The 20381-nt window shown below is 37.6% G+C and overlaps 3 protein-coding genes across 8 annotated transcripts; 1 reads left to right on the top strand and 2 right to left on the bottom strand.

The window, feature by feature from the left end:
* Positions 1–1137: 1137 nt before the first annotated feature.
* On the bottom strand, positions 1138–12784 carry LOC122056294. 3 transcript variants are annotated; one of them, XM_042618185.1, is made up of 9 exons: positions 12473–12774; positions 9884–10447; positions 9508–9561; positions 8989–9161; positions 5564–5716; positions 5036–5218; positions 2920–3072; positions 1818–2000; positions 1138–1475 (listed from the first exon to the last, which is right to left on the bottom strand). In XM_042618185.1, exons 2-9 carry the CDS (start codon positions 10423–10425, stop codon positions 1300–1302), a joined length of 1617 nt encoding a protein of 538 aa, XP_042474119.1. In that variant the 5' UTR covers positions 10426–10447; positions 12473–12774; the 3' UTR covers positions 1138–1299. The 3 variants fall into 3 exon arrangements, with proteins under 3 accessions (XP_042474119.1, XP_042474120.1, XP_042474121.1); XM_042618186.1 differs by lacking the exon at positions 5036–5218 and having other exon boundaries at positions 12473–12784; XM_042618187.1 differs by lacking the exons at positions 2920–3072; positions 5036–5218 and having other exon boundaries at positions 12473–12782.
* Positions 12785–12989: 205 nt separating this feature from the next.
* Positions 12990–14538, bottom strand: LOC122056295. The gene is made up of 3 exons (XM_042618188.1): positions 14246–14538; positions 13566–13827; positions 12990–13482 (listed from the first exon to the last, which is right to left on the bottom strand). Exons 1-3 carry the CDS (start codon positions 14333–14335, stop codon positions 13211–13213), a joined length of 624 nt encoding a protein of 207 aa, XP_042474122.1. The 5' UTR covers positions 14336–14538; the 3' UTR covers positions 12990–13210.
* Positions 14539–14756: 218 nt separating this feature from the next.
* On the top strand, positions 14757–20369 carry LOC122056293 (splicing factor 3B subunit 1-like). Of its 4 annotated transcripts, none has more exons than XR_006133108.1 (2): positions 14757–18742; positions 20105–20369. XR_006133108.1 is itself a non-coding variant. In XM_042618182.1 (2 exons), the coding sequence occupies exon 1, from the start codon at positions 14876–14878 to the stop codon at positions 18683–18685; it is 3810 nt and encodes a 1269-aa protein (XP_042474116.1). In that variant the 5' UTR covers positions 14757–14875; the 3' UTR covers positions 18686–18733; positions 20105–20369. The 4 variants fall into 4 exon arrangements, 2 of the variants coding, with proteins under 2 accessions (XP_042474116.1, XP_042474117.1); XR_006133109.1 differs by having other exon boundaries at positions 19947–20369; XM_042618182.1 differs by having other exon boundaries at positions 14757–18733.
* The last annotated feature ends 12 nt before the right edge of the window (positions 20370–20381 follow it).

Genomic DNA, 20381 nt, shown 5'->3' with positions numbered 1-20381 from the left:
CTCAACATAACCCAGATAAATATCTCTTTCATATGCTAGTCATTATTTCAAAAATTAATAGACGCTCATAATTTATCTCCTCTGTATTAGTCCTGAGACGGATTTATGGGGACGCTAGAGATGAGTGTAATCACTCTTTGCCACCATTGAAGGACTAAATTTCAAATTTTTTATCCTTTATTTTAAACATTTCAACTAAATATACATTATTTAAAAATTTAGAGAGATCATTATTATATAATACATTTAATTATTTAAAAATTTAGAGAGATCATTATTATATAATACATTTAATAATTATTTTCATCATTCAGTATATAATTTCCCCAAATTTAAAATCTTAAATCCACATCTAGATAGATCTAAAAACATTTTTAATCATATGCGATAAATAATTGTTAGTATATAATTTCCCCAAACTTAAAATCTTAAATCCACATCTAGATAGATCTAAAAACATTTTTAATCATATGCGATAAATAATTGTAAGATGCATCCCAAGATATGCAGCCAATGAATTTCAAATCAATATATATAAAAGGGCATTTTTATACATAAAATTCTCATCAATACATATCCCAAAATCAATTAATTATTCACAACCTTATCTTATATTACAATAGACAATCAATCAATTAGATTTATTATACGTAACTTTATCTTATATCATAATAGAATATTTTTGTGTCCCCTTAGAATGATGCGATGGTTAAAACATAGAATATTATCACATGAAATTTTGAGATCGAAACTCGACGTAACCGAATATAATTTCTCTCATGTCTTGACCATTTGCACTAATGGCTAGTAGCTACCCGTGATTTACCTCCTCTGTGTTACCTAGAGACGAATTGACGGAGGTGCTGAGAATAAGTTAATCATCTTTTACCACATAATAGAATATTTTTATAATTCAAACCCGACAAGGCTTCTCTTCAAGCCAAAATATACCGACAGGGTAAAGTAATTTTTCCCGCTCAAGGAGAAATATCTTCATACTCTATGGTGTTTATAAAACTAAGGGACTTAATACACAATTCCCCAAAGTAATTTATTTGTTTTTCTCACAAAAATATTAATTGCTATGTCTATTACCTTCTTGCATGTGACCTAGCATAAATGGAAGAAAAATGGGAAGACAGATAACTTCAAAATCTCATATGCTAATCTGCCACAACAACTGTATCCCTATCAAAGTTCAAGAAAAGTCATCCTTTTGTGTCTGCATTTGATCTTTCCTATCTATCTCACTGAGCATGAAGTTACAAGTAAATGAAATAGAGATAACAAGCTAAAGCATCACAACTCGCAAGAAGATGCATTTGCAAGATGCTCGTCCTTAAGCTTCATCGATACCGGCAGAGTTGATTCATTAGGAGGAGAAACTGGTTCTTCAGGAGTTATACTTTGTGATGAAGGTGCACCGATCGTCAGGCCTTTACAAGTAGGAAGATCGACCCAAAACAAGGGGCTAACTGCAGGAAGAAGACCCAAATCATGTGTGAAAATGTGCATCTGATATTTGTTTACAACAATTAAAATCGCACTGAGGTGAGAAAAATAATCCATTATATGGCAATCATCCTCTTGAAGAGTTATCACTTTTAGATATAAAAATTTTTCTATGCAAGAACTTTGTGTGAAAATGTAGCATCCGATAATTGCTTATAACAGTTAGAATAACACTGAAATGAGAAAAAAAAAGACATCCATCATATGGCAACCATTATGTGTAATTGACTTTTTCTTTGCACATTACATACAAGTTAAGGATAAAAAACTAGCAGATGAAATAAGATGAAAGTATTATAACTTACACAATGGGTTTGTAGGATGCTCATCTTTAAGCTTGATCTCTTCTGGAGGCAAAGAAGTTGGTAGTGTCCATTCGTTTGCAGGAAAAGGAACTGGTTTTTCGCAATAAGCATTTAGTGGAGCTGGTGCACTACCAAAAATTAGCTCTTTATTTGCAGGAAGAGTAGCCCATGTAGAGGGATTAACTGCATAAGGCAAGACCTAATCAATGTAGTAACCTACATTTGATACTCCTTGAATTGATTTCAAAGTTGGGAAACCACAAAAAGGCATCTGTTATAATGCTAATCATACACTTGGATCTAACATGATGCTGATGGATAAAGAGAAGCAAAAGACAAAAAGTAGCTGCATTCATTCAAGAATTGTGTATGCTGATGGTGATGTGCTTTTGTAACAAGAACTCTATATCCCTGTCGAAAAACTAAAGTGCATACTTCACCATCTATGAACTTTGACCTTCACACATGATATATGAGAGAAAAAAATAGTAACAACAATAGACTGAAACATCAACACTCACAAGGAGGTGTGTGTGTGCAGGATGCTCATTTGTAAGCTTCGTCGGTTCTGACAGAGGCACACCGATCAGTGGTGTTGATTCATTTAGATAACAAACAGGTTTTTCAAGGGCAGAACTTGGCAAAGTTGGTGCACCTACTAATAGCACTTTATTTGTATGAGGAGCAGTCCAAAATAAGGTATTAACTACAGAAAGAAGACCAATCCATAGTGTTATAATGTAACTTCTGAGATTTAGTATAATTTCTAGACTGCCGGACATGAGAAAGAATAAGCATCATTATGACTACTATAATTCTCTTGCATCTTCCTTAGTGTAGGAGGAAAAAGCAAGGATAAACATTTTTTTTCCTTTTGTATCATTTTTTTTTTTGAATGATAGCCGACCCCATCCAACCCAGTTGGATAAGACTTAGTTATTGTTGTTGTAATATCATTTTCTTACTTCAAATCTTATATGATGATGTCATGTCAGTGTTTTTCAAAATAAAAGATGAAGAACACTATCCCTATCCCTCATGGTGTGCATGACATGCAAGTAAAGGGGAAAAAAAGAGTCAAAACACAGGACTGAAGCATTACAAGATGCATTTGTAGCATGCTCATCTTTCTGCTTCATTTGTTCACACTGAGGAATGGCAGTCGATGGTTCTGATTCACTTGGAAGAGAAGGAAATGGGTTTTCAGGAAATGTATTTGGTGAAGCTGGTGTAGCAGCACAAGTCAATGGATTAACTGCAGAAAAAAAAGCATATCGGTTAATTGTAATAATTTAGTTTGTAGATTACTTGCCACAATCTCAAGAATTCTGGTAATGAGAAGGTAAAAATGACCGATAGAATTAAAGTTCCGTACAGAACAGGAAAGTATACATGTCATCAATAGAGTTTCAAAAGAATTGTAAAATATTTCTCCATTCAATCTGGAATTTGATAGTGCTAATAACCACATACACCACCATGACAGTTTTTCTTTCATTTTTTTTAAAAATTTTTTTGGCAAAGTTAAAATGCCTACACTAGACATTTTGTAAATGCCAAATTTCTCAAGATAAAATCCTTAACATAATATAGATATGAGCAAAAATACCAAAAAATTCCATGTAAGGCAAGTCAATCAATTAAAATTAAAGGTGAGAGAAATGGAAATTTAATGAAAGGCGTGAGATGTGCAAACTAAAAAACATATTTGACATGGGTAAAAGGAGCAAGAGGTTAAGATATTCTGCTACTAACTGTCATAGAAATGAAGATGAGATTAAAAAAAAAAATGTTGAACCAGCTAACACCAAACCCAAACCTAGGGTGAAAGGAAAATGAGATAAAAGAACAATAGACGAGAGGAAAGAGTGAGGGAGATAATGAGGAAATAAATAAAATTATAAAACAGTTTCCAGTATAGCAATTGACCTGTTATTGTTTATTGTATATGTAAGTTCAAATCACATAAACAATAGGTTTTCTTGGATATTATTATGGTGTGACATAGTTGAAACTAACCATTCTAGTAATTACCAAATGCAATAATAATCAGGATGGCTAATCTCAATAGTGTTGCTTGTGCCGAGCAGTATCAAGCCTTGACATGTTTATGCAGAATTCAGGTGTGTTTATTTTTTTAGCTTATTTTTAATTGATTAAGTAATTGTTAGGCATATCTTAGAAGTAAATGAGTAAATTGGTGGAATACTATAAGAGTAAATCATATATGTATTTATCTCGATATACATTAAAGTAAAAAATAACTAAAAATATTTTCAATTAAACGGTCTAATTAGTATAATATTACTAAAAGTATAAATATAAGTAAAAGACTAGTAAATGAGTGAAATCCACTAGAATTCATCTTGCCATGCTTCGACATATGCCAAAGCATATCAAGTAACCGCACGATATAATACAAAAAAAAAATAAAAAAGAGCAGTCCAGTGCATGAAGCTTCCACCAATGTAGGATCCCGGGAAAGGGTTAGTCTTATGTTGCTTTGCAAGAGGTTGTTTTTGAGACTCAAATCCATTCCATGACCACTAGATCATACAGCAACAACTTTACCGTTACGTCAAGACTCCCCTCCAACAGTACCATATAATACAATAAAATTGTAATTCAATTGATTACATTTGTCTTGAAACTTGCACACCATGGTGCTAAATCAATATTATTCTCGTTGGAAACCGACAATTCGACACAAAATGATACTTTAAAGCAATTAACATAACTAAGTGAAAGTGGAGATTGTAGCAATTAACATAATTGAGTGAAAATGGACATCTAGTGTAGCAATTAACATAACTGAGTGAAAGTGGAGATTTAGTGTAGCTCTTTATTTGCAGAAAGAGTAGCCCATGTAAAGGGATTAACTGTGTAAGGAAGACCTAATCACTGTAGTAACATAACATTTAATACTTCTCGAATAAATTTCAAAGTTGGGAAATCACAAAAACACATCTGTTATAATGCTAATCATCCACTTGGATCTAACATGATGCAGATGGATGAAGGGAAACAAAGACAAAAATTAGCTGCATTCATTCAAGAATTTTGTATGCTGATGGTGATGTGCTTTTGTAACAAAAACTCTATATCCCTGTTAAAAAAATAGAGTGCATACTTCACCATGTATGAACTTGACCTTTGCACATGATGTATGAGAAAAAACAAAAATAGAAACAACAATAGACTGAAACATCAATACTCACAAGGAGATGTGTGTGCAAAATGCTCATTTGTAAGCTTCATCGGTTCTAACGGGGCCACATAGATCAGTGGTGTTGATTCATTCAGATAAAAAACAGGTTTTTCAGGGACGGAACTTGGCAAAGTTGGTGAGCCTACCAATCTCTCTTTATTTGTATGAGGAGCAGTCCAAAATAAGGGATTAACTACAGAAAGAAGACCAATCCATATAAGTGATATAATGTAACTTCTGAGATTTCGTACAGTAATTTCTAGACTGCTGGACATGAGGAAGAACAAGCATCATTATGGCTACTATAATTCTCTTGCATTTGCCATAGTGTAGGACAAAAAAGCAAGGATAAACAATACTCTTTTTTTCCTTGGTATCATTTTCTTACTTCAAATCTTATATTCTGATGTCAGTGTGTCTCAAAACATGAACGTTGTGTGTTCATGTAAAAGATGAACACTATTTCTATCCCTCGTCGTGTGCATGATATCCAAGTACAGGGAAAAAAGAGAGTAAAAACACAGGACTGAAGCATTACAAGATGCATTTGTAGCATGCTCATCTTTCAGCTTCATTTGTTCAGATTGAGGCATGGCAGTTGATGGTTCTGATTCACTTGGAGGAGAAGGAAATGGTTTTTCAGGAACTGTATTTGATGAAGCTGGTGTAGCAGCACAAGACAAGGGATTAACTGCAGAAAAAAGACTGTATCAGTTAAACGTAATAATTTAGTATTTGAGATTACTTGCCACAATCTCAAGAATTCTGGAAATGAGAAGCTAAAAATGAACCATCGAATTAAACTACTGTACAGAACATGAAAGCATACATGTCATCAAAAGGGTTCCAAAAGAATTGTAAAATATTTCTCCATTCCATCTGGAATTTGATACTGCTAACCACATACACCACCATGACTGTTTTTCTTTCATTTTTTTTATTTATTTTTTGGCAAAATTAAAATGCCTACACTACACATTTTGTAAGCCTCTACGGTAGAACTGCAAATGCCAAATTTCTCTAGACAAAATACTTAACATAATATGGACATGGGCAAAAATACCAAAAAAATTCCATTTAAGGCAAGTTAATCAATTAAAATTAAAGGTGAGAGAGATGGAATTTAATGAATGGCGTGAGATGTGCAAACTACAAAACATATTTGACATGGGTAAAAGGAGCAAGCGATTAAAGAAGGGATGAAGATATTCTGCTGCCAACTGTCACAGAACATGAAGATGAGATAAAAGAACAAGAGACAAGAGGAAAGGAGGGAGATAATGATGAAATAAATAGAATTTAAAAACAGTTACCACTATAGCATTTGGCCTGTTATTGTTTATTGTATATGTAAGTTCCAATTACATATACAATAAGTTTTCTTGGATATTATTGATGGTGTGATGGTTGAAACTAACCATTCTAGTAATTACCAAAATACAATAATAATCGGGATGGCTAATCGAAATAGTGTTGCTTGTGCCGAAGAGTATCAAACCCTGACATGTTTCTGCAGAATTCAAGTGTAATGTTTATTTTTTTTATCTTATTTTTAATCGATTAAGTAATTGTTAGGCATATCTTAGAAATAAATGAGTAAATTAGTAGAATACTATACAAGTAGATCATATATGTATTTGTCTTGACATACATTAAAGTAAAAAATAAAATAAAAAAACATTTTCAATTAAACTATATAATTCATATAATATTACTAAAAGTATAAATCTAAGTAAAAGATCACTACATGAGTAAAATCCATTTGAATTCATCTCGCTATGCTTCAACATATGCCAAAGCATGCCAAGTAACAGTATGATACAATACAATAAAATTTTAATTCAATTGATTACATTTGTCTAGAAATGTGCACACCATGGTGCTAAATCAATATTATTCTGTTTGGAAACCAACAATTCAACACAACATGATATTTTAAACTAACTAACATATCCAAGTGAAAGTGGAGATTCAGTGTAGCAATAAGGGGTCATATTCAAACTTACGATGTTGATTGACACGGCAAGAAAATTGAATATGCCTTAGCACAATATCTAGAGAATAATAAAAAATTAATTAATTTTAACCCAATCACATTTGAATTTGTGAGGTTAATTTGACACTAATGCTAAATGGAGCCCAAATTGAGGAAAGGGATGAAGGAAGGAATTATTTTCGTATCTACTTTTGTAGAAAAGTGTAAGGCAACAAAAAGTAGTAACTTGGAGATTCTTTTCCCACTTTCAGTTCCATAAAAAAGTGGGTGGAAGAGAAGGGGAAATAAGAGAAGTGGGGAAATCAATTTAATTATACACGTTTTAGGAATGACAACTTAAGGTCACTTTTGCCATTTTGTCTAATTTCTCTTCTTTCCTCTTCCCTTTCCAAAACTCTTCCTATCTTCCCCGCTCCCTCCCTTCAAGTAGACACAACATGCAAGAACATTTAATATGTCTTAGTACAATATATAAGAAAATAGGTTGAACTGAATTCATATGACGGGCATCAATTCATATGACAGACTTGATGTCATTAGCTCATTACATTACAATTTACGCTGTCAGTTTTTTTTCTCACATCTCATTCTATCCTCATTCTCCAAAATATTTTCTCAGATCTCATATATTATTAACTTCCATTTTACCATGGAAAAGAGATTAACAACTTTTTTAGTAATTATGACCAAACAACAACTTAAGAACGCAACTATTCCCCTAACCATTAATAGTCTACAATTAATCTCTTTGAATAATGGAGGCTTTCATTCCATGTATTTCTCAATAGAAATAATTCACATACCCTTAAATTATGATTTTATTTACAAATTTTCATTTTCTCATTGCGCTTTGTATATTATTCAATGAGGGCAACCTGGTGGAAGAAACTCCCGCCATGTAGGGTCCTGGAGATGGATCCATTGTACGCAGTTTTACCTTATTTTTTTGAATGTTATTCAATACAGGGGAAAAAAATCATTCTTGGTTTGTGATCAAAACATATAGTTCCCTTGGTCAACTAGCACATGAAACTGATGTGATGTAATCTTCTTCTACAATGATTCTGCAGAACCACAAGCATAACAAAGGAAGAATTCTTCTATGATGCTCCAGCTTAGACAAGGCAAGATGATGTGGCATGAAGCTCTAGGTAGTCGCTAGCTGAGGTTTCTTTTGCGTTGCTTGAATTCTAGTAAGGTGAGGAGAGGCATCACAGAGCTCCAAATAAGTTACATCCTCCTACTCCTTAATTCATCACTCCATAACAGTAGCCACCGACACTATGTGTTAACACACCATCATGACACTAGTATAGTATTATTCCGGTAATGATGCTTCAAAATTTGGTTCAATAAACTAAAATTAGGGTCAATTTAATTTTAGTTTGGCTTTTAATTTGTATTATATAATAAAATGACCTCCGTCTCAGTTCACTCCTATTTCCAAATACAGTAGAACTATTACTTATTTAGTTGATCTTCTATATTAATTTAAAGGACTTTTGTTTATATACTATATTTATATTGCTTTAATTTTCTTATGGGGATTTTCTATTTTTTTTTTTCAAAATATTACACAAACACTAGTGAGGCGAATAACCTTTCTTATTTTTATAAATTGTGCACTATTGAGGAAAAACTCTGAGAAATATGTTTAAGATAGTATAAATATGTAATTAGACGACCAATAAATGCTTTAACTAAACAATGTGAAACTATACAAATGTGCATATCAAACGAGAAAGACCAAAAAAGACTTACTTAGCAATAATAAAATACAATAAATTTATTTAAATATAAATGATGATATAGTAAGGAATAGAGTCCAATAACATAGAAAGATCCATATAGCCGACCCCACCTAGTGGGGTAAGGCTTGGATGTTGTTGTTGTATAAATAGTGTTACAAGCCACTTTAAAAAAAAACCATGATCCACCATTGATTACAACAAATTGTATGCCCTCACCTTCTTCAACTTCAAGGAGCTGTTGAAGTAGAAGATCACTGCCATCAGAAGAATTCATCAAACGTAAAGGACGTTTCCTCACATAGTTCTCCTGAAGAGGCCTTGGGGCCTGAAATGAAAACTGAGAGAGAGTTACCCCTTGTCTAGCATACTCTGGATGTTCAACCAAAAACCTGCAAGATTCAAATAAATTAACCAAACATGAAGAAGCAACATATGACATAAACAATGCATCCATTTCCACCTTCACTATATATCACAATGATAAGCAATGACATCAAATCCCACTATTGATAATATACTATTAGCTCTTTATTTGAGCCGTGTAACAATTAACAATCTTAAATCATTAACATAAATGTTAGTTGTAAAAAATAATATTGATAATCTTCTATTAGCTCTTTTGTTTGAGCCATGGACAAGTAATGCATGCAAGGACAGACAACTACTCATGTGCACGAATATATACAAAAAAACATTGAGTAATTGCAAAATTAAAATTGAGAAACTGGATCACACCTTTGAACTTCAACCATGGACCGCAACTTTTTTCCAGATGGAGCAGCATAATACCTGCAAAAAGAAAGCATATAAACACTTGGCACCTTGAAATTGGTTAAAATGCATCGACTTGGAATGACTATTTAGATGACTCAAGATTATAAGAGCAGTTGTATGTTTTAAAAAACAAATTTTTGAGATCAAGTCTTTTGCAATAAATACTGAGTTCAGCCAAAAAGCAAATTCATTACAAGAAAGATCCATCTGCACCTACAATATCTTCAGAACAACAAAAAATGCATTGTTTAAGGAATAGCATTTTTTTTTTATTCTGCTTGAATTAGTTAGAGAAAATAAAAGGAGAAAAGAAAGACATGGAAATCCAAAGACGTACACATCTGCAAATTTTGTGCCTCCTTCACCTCTGATTCTAAGCAATCTTTCCCAACCAGAAGGAGGTTGAGCAATGTTTGGTTTATCAATTGCCCAGACTCTACTGCCATCCTGAGATATGTCTTCAGGATCTTCACATTGGATAGTGGGACGCCATTCTCTAGCATGTTCACATACAAAATATTCATCCAATATCTTTTCACGTATCTGTTCATATTTTTCTTTTGTTGGAATTATCCTCCATTTGAAACATGAAGCACATTGGATAGTGAATGTTCCAATTGCTGAATAGGCACGACTGGAAGGAGTTGGAACCAAGAAGTTTCTGAAGGGAGTATGATTCTCAATGTGATTAGTAACAACAGGTGTTTCATGACTTGTACCAGGATCATAAAACATCAGTTCTTTTGAATGGCTCTCGACAGATTGATTTCTGCAATGCATTAGATCAGCTTCAATCATATGTAGTGACCTTTTTTTACCCCTTTTAGAAGACCCAGGGGATCTGTGACCAAGGGGAGAATCTTCCAAATGTGACTGCATTTGAGTTGCCACCTTCCAAAACCTGTTTGACAAGAATATTGTCAGTAGGATTGCAAATATTTAATTTTGCACTCAAATTTTTTTTATCTAAATGTGGTTTATTAACATGCACACAAACATACAACAACATCCAAAGGGATGAGTACTAATATTTTAGACACTCTAGCTCCTTTTGGTTTCAGCCTTGTACTAGAGATGTTTAAACATGGTACATAACAAGATGAAATTTGCCACATACACAGCCTATTGCAAGAGAATTTTTTGTCTTAGAAGTTAGATGAGAACAGCCAAGTGCACAATGCCCAACCTTTATATAAATCACACACTTCCTTTTTTATGTTTTAAATCTCACATATTCTGCAATACATAAGCACCTAGCCCATTACAGATTATGAAAACCAGGGATGTTCCATCCATCCATCAAGTGTATATAAAGAAGTCCTCCATCCTATTCTTCCTGAAGGAATAGCTTCTCATCATAGTAACACAGGTACATTGTGAATATTAGAATGCTTGTTCCAGCGGTGTCTGTCTATGTCAATGCGTAACACTTTTTTTGTCTTGGCCTCTCTCTTGATTTTAGCATGTCATCCTTGAGCAAGGGCCATGCTAAATCTCACATATTCTGCAATACATAAGCACCTAACCCATTACAGATTATGAAAACCAGGGATGTTCCATCCATCCATCAAGTGTATATAAAGAAGCCCTCCATCCTATTCTTCCTGAAGGAATAGCTTCTCATCATAGTAACACAGGTACATTGTGAATATTAGCATGCTTGTTCCAGCGGTGTCTGTCTATGTCAATGCATAACACTTTTTTTGTCTTGGCCTCTCTCTTGATTTTAGCATGTCATCCTTGAGCAAGGGCCATGCTAACATGTGTTGCATTATTCTGATTATATCAGATATCTTTGAAGGGACTCAATGCTTAGCTCTATATAAAAATGGTCAACAAGCAACAGCTTCTTTCTGACTATAACTTTTCTTTTCTCAGATCATTTCTTGAGAAGTAATTCATACTAACTGAAGAATTCAATCAAACACATTGATAGTGCTGCTACATTGAATATTTTGTATGATAATGTCGATTCTGAGATACTTATTCTTGGCTTTCAAAAGTCAAATGTGAATATCCTAGTACATAAAATATACAAAGGAAGCAACTAAAAATCATCAATCAAATCAAGAAGGCACCAACCATCTTAATCCCTGCTACAGCTATGAAATTGTTAACTAATCAGCAGAAATGTCTTAAAAACATACACAGGAGATGGCAAGAAAAACATTAAACAACTATCAGGGCACCAAAAGAAAGGCTCGAATTCGCAAGTACTAGAAGCGTCTAAAAAAGGAAAGGAAGATAAATTAAGAGGACTAAGAAAAAGGTTAAAGGTTAGAGTTTTCAAGTGTTTTAGAATGCAACACATCATCTAATTTTTGTAAGGTGGAAACTCTAGGAAAGCTGTATCATCTGCAACTGTGTTTGTCCAATTAGGATATACCAAAACTTTCTCTGTTCCAAAAAACATTTTATTGAGTTATTTTATTTTCAACTCCAAGACATAGACTCGTTTGCATTTATCTAAATACTAGTTCAATTTTGTTGAAGAAATTAGGATACATTGAAATCGTTAAACATGCACACCATTACCAGATCATGAACTTATGGTCTGTCTTGATGCACCTGAGGCTGGCTAACTACAGAAAACATATTGGCATTTAAAGTAACTATTGTCTTGTGCCTTATTATCCATGGAGTAAAATAGATTTAACTACGCCTAATGCAACTGAGAAGAAACACCATTTATCGGCATACAGAATCTATCTGTCTAACGCACTCGATTTATTGCCAAAACGATTCTACAAACTCACATAAAGTTATGCCAAAATATGCATCAGTATTAATGAGGGCAAACGGAACCGAGGAATCCAATCTGATGCAGCAAAAACATTCCAAAAGTCGCTCCTCTTTTTTTTTCCAAATCAAACAATCGCATTCAAATCTTCCATAAAAAGATTCAGATTAGAAAGCTAAGGATCACCTGTATTTCCAAATCACAGAGGCCTCATCCGCCCCTCGCACATGGAAGCAATCCCGATATTTCAGGGAGAGAGAGAAAAGAGAACAACCCTCATTTTTCTCTTCTTTTTTTTTTTTTGGCCTTTCCACATACTGTGCTGGGCTTGCCCATCTTCGATGACAGGGAGGATGGACGAACGGCTCTCACTGTAACAGTGAATCGTCACCAACAAAGTATACTTACGGCTCTACCTACATCGTGACTCGTTCTCATAGGGCAGCAATGAGCGATCCCATGTTTACCCGAAGCATATGGCGGGTAGAAAAGTGAGCGACGGATGGTGAGTGGGGAGAGGTCAGAGTCCCGCGGTCGATGAGACGATGCGATGTACCTCTCCAAATCCAAGTTTTTGATCCGGCGAACCGAGCTGGACCGTAAACTGGCCAGGATGGGCCCGAGCAGGGTCCCGCCCTGATCCATTCGTTAAAAAAATATATAAATAAAATAATAAAATATAATATATTACGCATCTAAAATATTTTTTTTTAAAACATTATAAAAGCATTTATTTATTCATCGTCAGCGGCGCAGCAACTACCAACAGGGGGCGGCCGATAAAGCTCTAATTGACAGATCTAACTATGAAATCTGATTGCTAGGCCTTTGTTCATGAGCGACAAGAGCAATACAAAGAGCAAATTTGAAATAGAATGGCATTGCAATTTGAGACGATCATCTCTGTGGATCTCTTCTCCTTCCTCACCACGACCACATTATGGGATTGGAGGTGTTCGGAAGGACCTGAGTGATCATGCAGTGCTGAGGCAACTGCTGGAGTCCTTCACCTCCAGCGCCATATCCAGTCACTTGCCTCACCTCCTCCTCAACTTCCATGGATGTAGCTTCAGCTTCCTCCGTGGCCATGGCAGCTTGGGATGGCGCCCATGGAACAAGAGCCAAAGAGCTGGAGTTAGCAGCTTCCGTCTCATCCTTTGCTTGAAACCTCTGATTCCCTGGCTTGAAAACTTGATCTACAAGCAAGAATTCCAACATGGAGAGGAGTCAAATGAGGAAAAGCATTGCGAGAAATCCCCTCTTTTCTCCGAGGGCTTACTCTTGAGAGCATGGATTAAGTCCGAGGTGACGCGAACAGACAGATTAGATGAACCAGGGGACAAGAATATTGGTGACTCCACGGGCTTGTAGAGAACGATGGCTCTCTCGTCGTTGGAAGGATACGGAGGCGAGTCCGCCTTGTGCAAGGATTCCGAACTCGGCAGGAAATCGTCGCCGCTGACACTAGAAACTGAGTCATCAAATTCCATAGCGGATGCTGTTTCAACCTCTTCCACGATCGGTGAAAACTCATCGGGATCCTTCAGAAAAAATAAGAACACGAACGTGAGATCCGCAGTTATTTTCGAAGATTTAAGCTAAAATTTTAGAAGATTAAAATGATTTCTGTAACATCCAGGGAAGATTGACTGTTCAGGAAACTATGTAAAAGGCACCAAGAAACGGAGAAATAAATCGGGAGCCAAAGCTTAGGACGGATCGAAATTGATTTTTAATGTTTTCTTTTCTATTCCACACTTTCGTTGTTTCGAATAAACCAAATCTGAAAATAGAGAATTGAACACACAACGGTTCTTCGGAATCCCCATCAAAATTCTTCCAACTATCCCAAACTCAAAAGATCGCCACGATTTCGAGTACTAAATCAAGGAACCAGCGTCCGCGCTCGACAATGAAAGGGAAAAGTCACGAAATTCAAATCCAGGATGAGTTGCCTACCAATCTTCGTATCTTTCTCGCCGGGGAGGAGAGAGAGAACTCCATAAACTCGTCGCACGCCTCATCCAAGTCTTTCCGCTTCGTCTTCATGCGGCAGAACTGCGCCGTGCCACCGGGTCTCCGTCGATCTCCTAATCTTCCGGAACGAAATCCAACCGAATCAAGATCCCACAGGACAGCTACTCCTTTGCTCAACGCCTCCGTCGCTGCTCCAAGCCACAAGAGTGGGGGGCTTCTGCGCCATTGATGGATTATAAGCGCGACGGGGGGAATCTGTCGCGTGTCCTTCGAGCCCTCTCTGGAATTCTCCAGAACAGCGCCTATGATTTGGGTTATTGAAATGGGCCTAGAGGCTACAATTTGGGCTTCACAAAATCCATTACTTGTTTAAGATTTTTTTTATAATTTTAAATTACTATTAAATTATATTAAAAAGCATTTTAATAATGAAATAATAAATTAAAAATATCAGCGGAGTCGGTGGTCCCACAAAGTTCCCAAATCCTGGCTTCGATCTATCCCAAACCCTAGGACTAGAAAGGTGGTTTATTTGGCTTCCCAAATGCTCGATTCCTCTCGATCTTGATTTCGAGCTCCTTCTCTGCGTCAGTCTTCGATAGATCGAGTCCGATGGATAATTTGGACGAGGAGATCGCCAAGGCGCAGGAGGAACGACGGAAGATGGAAGATGTTGCTATGCTCACCTCCGTCACCTTCGACTCCGACCTTTACGGCGGGGGCCCCGACCGTTTCGAGGGCTACGAGCGCTCCATCGCCGTCAACGACGAGGAGGAGGAGCAGGACGGCGACAGCCGCGAGCTAGCTCGCCGGATGGCCTCCTACACCGGCCCCAAGTCTCTCAAGGAGATCCCCAGGGTGTCGGATGGCGACGAAGATTCGGGGTTCAAGAAGCCGCAGCGGATCATCGACCGGGAGGATGACTACCGGCGCCGGAGGCTTCAGAGGATCATTTCACCTGATAGGAACGATCCATTTGCCTCCGGGGAAGCTACGCCAGACCCCGCAGTTAGGACGTATGCAGATGTGATGCGGGAGCAGGCCTTGCAGCGACAGAAAGAGGACATTTTGAAGGAGATAGCTAAGAAGAAGGAGGAGGAGAAGGAGAAGGCTGCTGCTGAGCCAGCCCCTACGGCGCAGAAGAGGAGGAACAGGTGGGACCAATCCCAGGAGGCTGATGGAGGCGCTGCCAAGAAGGCAAAGCCAAGCTCGGTGTCATCTGACTGGGATGCTCCCGATTCCACCCCTGGGATTGGGCGGTGGGATGCAACACCGACTCCGGGGAGGGTTGCGGATGCAACGCCTTCTATCTCACGCAGAAACAGATGGGATGAAACTCCTACCCCTGGGAGACTTGCTGATGCTGATGCTACTCCTGCCGCAGGTGGTGTCACCCCTGGTGCTACGCCAGCTGGTATGACATGGGATGCTACTCCCAAGCTTGCTGGGCTTGCAACACCAACGCCTAAGCGCCAAAGGTCAAGGTGGGATGAGACTCCTGCAACCATGGGCAGTGCCACGCCATTACCTGGCGCTGTGACTCCTGCTGCAGCATTCACTCCTGGTGTCACTCCTGTTGGTGGTGTTGATCTTGCCACTCCGACACCTGGTGCAATAAACCTTCGAGGTGCTATGACTCCGGAACAGTTTAATCTGTTGCGGTGGGAGAGGGACATTGAGGATAGAAATAGGCCATTGACAGATGAGGAGCTCGATGCTATGTTTCCACAGGAAGGGTACAAGATATTGAATCCTCCCGCATCCTATGTTCCCATCAGGACTCCTGCAAGGAAACTCTTGGCTACACCTACTCCAATGGGTACGCCACTTTATTCAATACCAGAGGAAAACCGTGGGCAACAGTTTGATGTCCCAAAGGAGGCACCTGGGGGCTTGCCGTTCATGAAACAAGAGGACTACCAATACTTTGGGGCTCTACTGAATGAAGAAGAGGAGGAACAGCTGTCTCCAGAAGAGCAGAAGGAAAGAAAGATCATGAAGTTATTGCTGAAGGTGAAGAATGGTACTCCTCCACAGAGGAAAACAGCCCTGAGACAACTTACAGATAAGTCCAGAGAGTTCGGAGCTGGCCCACTGTTCAACAAAATTCTGCCTTTGCTCATGCAGCCGACACTTGAAGATCAAGAGCGTCATCTTCTGGTAAAAGTTATTGACAGGATTCTATATAAGTTGGATGAGTTGGTCAGGCCTTTTGTTCATAAGATCCTTGTGGTTATAGAGCCTCTTCTAATTGATGAAGATTACTATGCCCGTGTTGAAGGAAGAGAGATAATCTCCAACCTCAGCAAAGCAGCAGGTCTTGCAACTATGATTGCTGCCATGAGGCCGGATATTGATAATATAGATGAGTACGTGAGGAATACAACAGCACGAGCTTTCAGTGTTGTGGCTTCTGCTTTAGGTATTCCTGCTTTGTTACCATTTCTGAAGGCTGTTTGTCAGAGTAAGAAATCTTGGCAAGCACGGCACACTGGGATTAAGATTGTCCAGCAGATTGCTATTCTCATGGGATGTGCTGTGCTGCCACATCTTAGGTCTCTGGTGGAAATTATAGAGCAGGGTCTTAGTGATGAGAACCAAAAGGTGAGAACAATTACTGCCTTGTCTCTTGCAGCACTTGCAGAAGCAGCTGCTCCTTATGGCATTGAAAGCTTTGATTCAGTGTTGAAGCCTCTTTGGAAGGGTATCAGGTCTCATCGTGGAAAGGTTCTTGCTGCCTTCCTGAAGGCGATTGGTTTTATTATCCCTCTGATGGATGCTGTTTATGCAAGTTACTATACTAAAGAAGTCATGATTATCCTTATCCGTGAGTTCCAGTCACCTGATGAAGAAATGAAGAAGATTGTGCTGAAAGTTGTCAAGCAGTGTGTAACTACAGAAGGGGTTGAGTCTGACTACATCCGCAATGATATTCTTCCTGAGTTTTTTAGGAATTTCTGGGTTAGGAGGATGGCACTGGACCGTAGGAACTACAAGCAGCTTGTGGAGACAACTGTAGAAATTGCAAATAAGGTTGGTGTGGCAGATATTGTAGGGAGAATAGTGGAGGATCTCAAAGATGAGAGTGAACCTTATAGGCGTATGGTGATGGAGACAATTGAAAAGGTGGTGGCTAACTTGGGAGCATCAGACATCGATGCTAGATTAGAAGAACTTCTTATAGATGGGATTTTGTATGCCTTCCAGGAGCAGACAAGCGATGATGCAAATGTTATGCTTAATGGATTTGGTGCAGTGGTCAATGCTTTGGGCCAGAAGGTCAAGCCTTATCTTCCACAGATTTGTGGTACCATAAAGTGGCGGTTGAACAACAAGAGTGCCAAAGTTAGGCAGCAAGCTGCAGACCTGATATCACGGATTGCCATCATCATGAAGCAGTGCAAGGAAGAACAGCTGATGGGCCATCTGGGTGTTGTCCTGTATGAGTATCTGGGAGAAGAATACCCTGAAGTCTTAGGTTCCATCTTGGGAGCACTTAAAGCTATAGTCAATGTCATCGGTATGACTAAGATGACACCACCTATTAAGGATCTACTTCCTCGTTTGACACCAATCTTGAAAAACAGACATGAGAAGGTGCAGGAGAATTGCATTGATCTCGTTGGTAGAATTGCAGACCGTGGAGCTGAATTTGTGCCAGCTAGGGAGTGGATGAGGATTTGTTTTGAGCTTCTTGAGATGTTGAAGGCTCACAAGAAGGGGATCCGAAGAGCTACAGTCAACACTTTTGGTTATATTGCAAAGGCAATCGGGCCACAAGATGTTCTTGCAACACTTTTGAACAATTTGAAAGTTCAAGAGCGTCAAAACCGTGTGTGTACTACTGTGGCTATTGCTATAGTTGCTGAAACATGCTCGCCTTTCACTGTTCTCCCGGCTCTGATGAATGAATACCGTGTTCCTGAGCTGAATGTGCAGAATGGAGTTCTTAAATCACTCTCTTTCCTCTTTGAGTACATTGGTGAGATGGGTAAAGACTACATATATGCTGTTACCCCATTGTTGGAGGATGCTTTGATGGACAGGGATCTGGTTCATCGTCAGACTGCTGCTTCTGCTGTTAAGCACATGGCTCTTGGAGTTGCTGGTTTAGGTTGTGAGGACGCACTTGTCCACTTGCTTAATTATGTCTGGCCCAACGTTTTCGAGACTTCTCCTCACGTTATTAATGCTGTGATGGAGGCTATTGAAGGAATGAGGGTTGCACTTGGTGCAGCTGTCATTCTAAATTACTGCCTTCAGGGTCTTTTTCACCCTGCAAGGAAAGTTAGGGAGGTCTACTGGAAAATTTACAATTCTCTTTACATTGGCTCCCAAGATGCTTTAGTAGCTGGTTATCCCACACTAGAAGATGATGGAAACAATTTATATAGCCGACCAGAGCTTGCAATGTTCGTCTGAATGATACCTATGCCAGTTTGCATATGCCTTTGTTGCTGCTGATTTGTGGTAATAGAGGTTTGCAACTTGTTTTCTTGGTTGGTCTTTCCTAATAATTATAGAAAATTATATTTCTGAATCCTTAAACATTATGCATTAAGTGGTCATTTAGTTTATGTACATTCTATATTTGGTCATATTAATTAGTAATATTTGTAGTTTTTTCCTCTATGGAAAGCTTTACTTTTTTATCGATATAATTATTGATTGGGCTAATTGCCTGTTCTTTTATGTTAAAACCATTTTCGAACTGTTACTTTATTCTGGTGGTATTGATAGGGTGTTCATTTGCCTACTATTGGTTCATTTCCAAGTAAAGACATGTTTTGTGCATAGGCATACTTGCTTTGGATATAGTTTCAGCTTTGATGCCTCTTAATAACTAAGGTGCCTGCAATGCTTTTATTTGGGAAAATTATTTGTTCATGTTGACTAATTATGGATTTCTTTTTATTTCTTCCTTGGCCGACTGTATGGTTCTTGATGTCGTTCATAGTCCATCCATAGGTCTTTTTAAAAAACTTAGCCTTTTAATTACAGGTCAAACTTATGAGGTTTGTGAATAGATTTTTTGACTCTAATATTTCCCTTCAGTTATCGTTTACCTAATCATTGTCTCCTAATCCTCAATCTAGTTATTATTAAATGCAAAATACAATCGTGGGATCTGTGTTTTATAACTATCTGTACATTTTGGAAAAATGGATTAATTCAGGAAGATAATAGTTAAATGGATTATTCGTGAGATCATTGCCCTATCCTAAATGGCTGTTCAATTGAAGTTAAATGTTCAAATTATATTGGTATAGCTAAGAACTATAGTTTCACATTAAGCTCAAAATGAAGATACCAACATCCATATGCATTTGCTATTGTTTTTTTCTCTGTATGCTTGGAGTTGTCATAATAACTGTAAGTTGCACGATCTAATTGGAACATGAACATAATAGTTCACTCTTTGTAGATTCATCTTAGATTGTTGTCGAATAATTTATGCATGATTATGTGCTAAGTGATGCTAATGTTGTCTTATGTGGCATCTCTTTTTCGGTTGCTTTCAGCATTCTATTCCATTTCTATGTACTTCTTTACATTGCTCTTCACATGTTTTTGACATGATCTGAGATTCAAGTGTTTAGGTGGAGTATTTGTTCTTACTTGTGTTCTATCGGTTGCTCGATCACAGTTTGTTTCATTGAAGACAGTTCTTATACATTTTCAGGTTTTCATGTTCAATTTACTTTTGGCTAGAGAAATCGTCGTCGCTCTAACTCGTTTCGGCGCAATGGAGTTTACATAGTTTCATTTTAGTATTTTCTTTTTCCGTGTTTCCATAGTGTGTTGGAGATTATAATAACATCCTAATTTGTAATTTTATAGGGGTTCCTACCCTGGCACCATGTGCTTGCGATTCGAGGAGGAAACTCTATCAAGAACACCGAGCAACAACTTCTAGTCGGATTTCACGTTTATTATATGTCTGTTAAACCAGCAATATTACCAGGACGTTTATTCTTGTTATTTTTCAAGGGAATAAACTTGTATGTGAAAGACATGTTTCCACACTTGTTGCCCGTGTAAAGTGAAATGTATATTAGTATTGCAACAACACTGTCAATTTCATTTATTTGGCTTTGCTTCGATATGTTTTTTTTTT

This window comes from Zingiber officinale, chromosome 3B (assembly GCF_018446385.1).
Source record: "Zingiber officinale cultivar Zhangliang chromosome 3B, Zo_v1.1, whole genome shotgun sequence".
NCBI lineage: Eukaryota > Viridiplantae > Streptophyta > Magnoliopsida > Zingiberales > Zingiberaceae > Zingiber > Zingiber officinale.
Note: the sequence above shows the minus strand (reverse complement) of the source record. Positions and strands in the feature narration are given on the sequence as shown.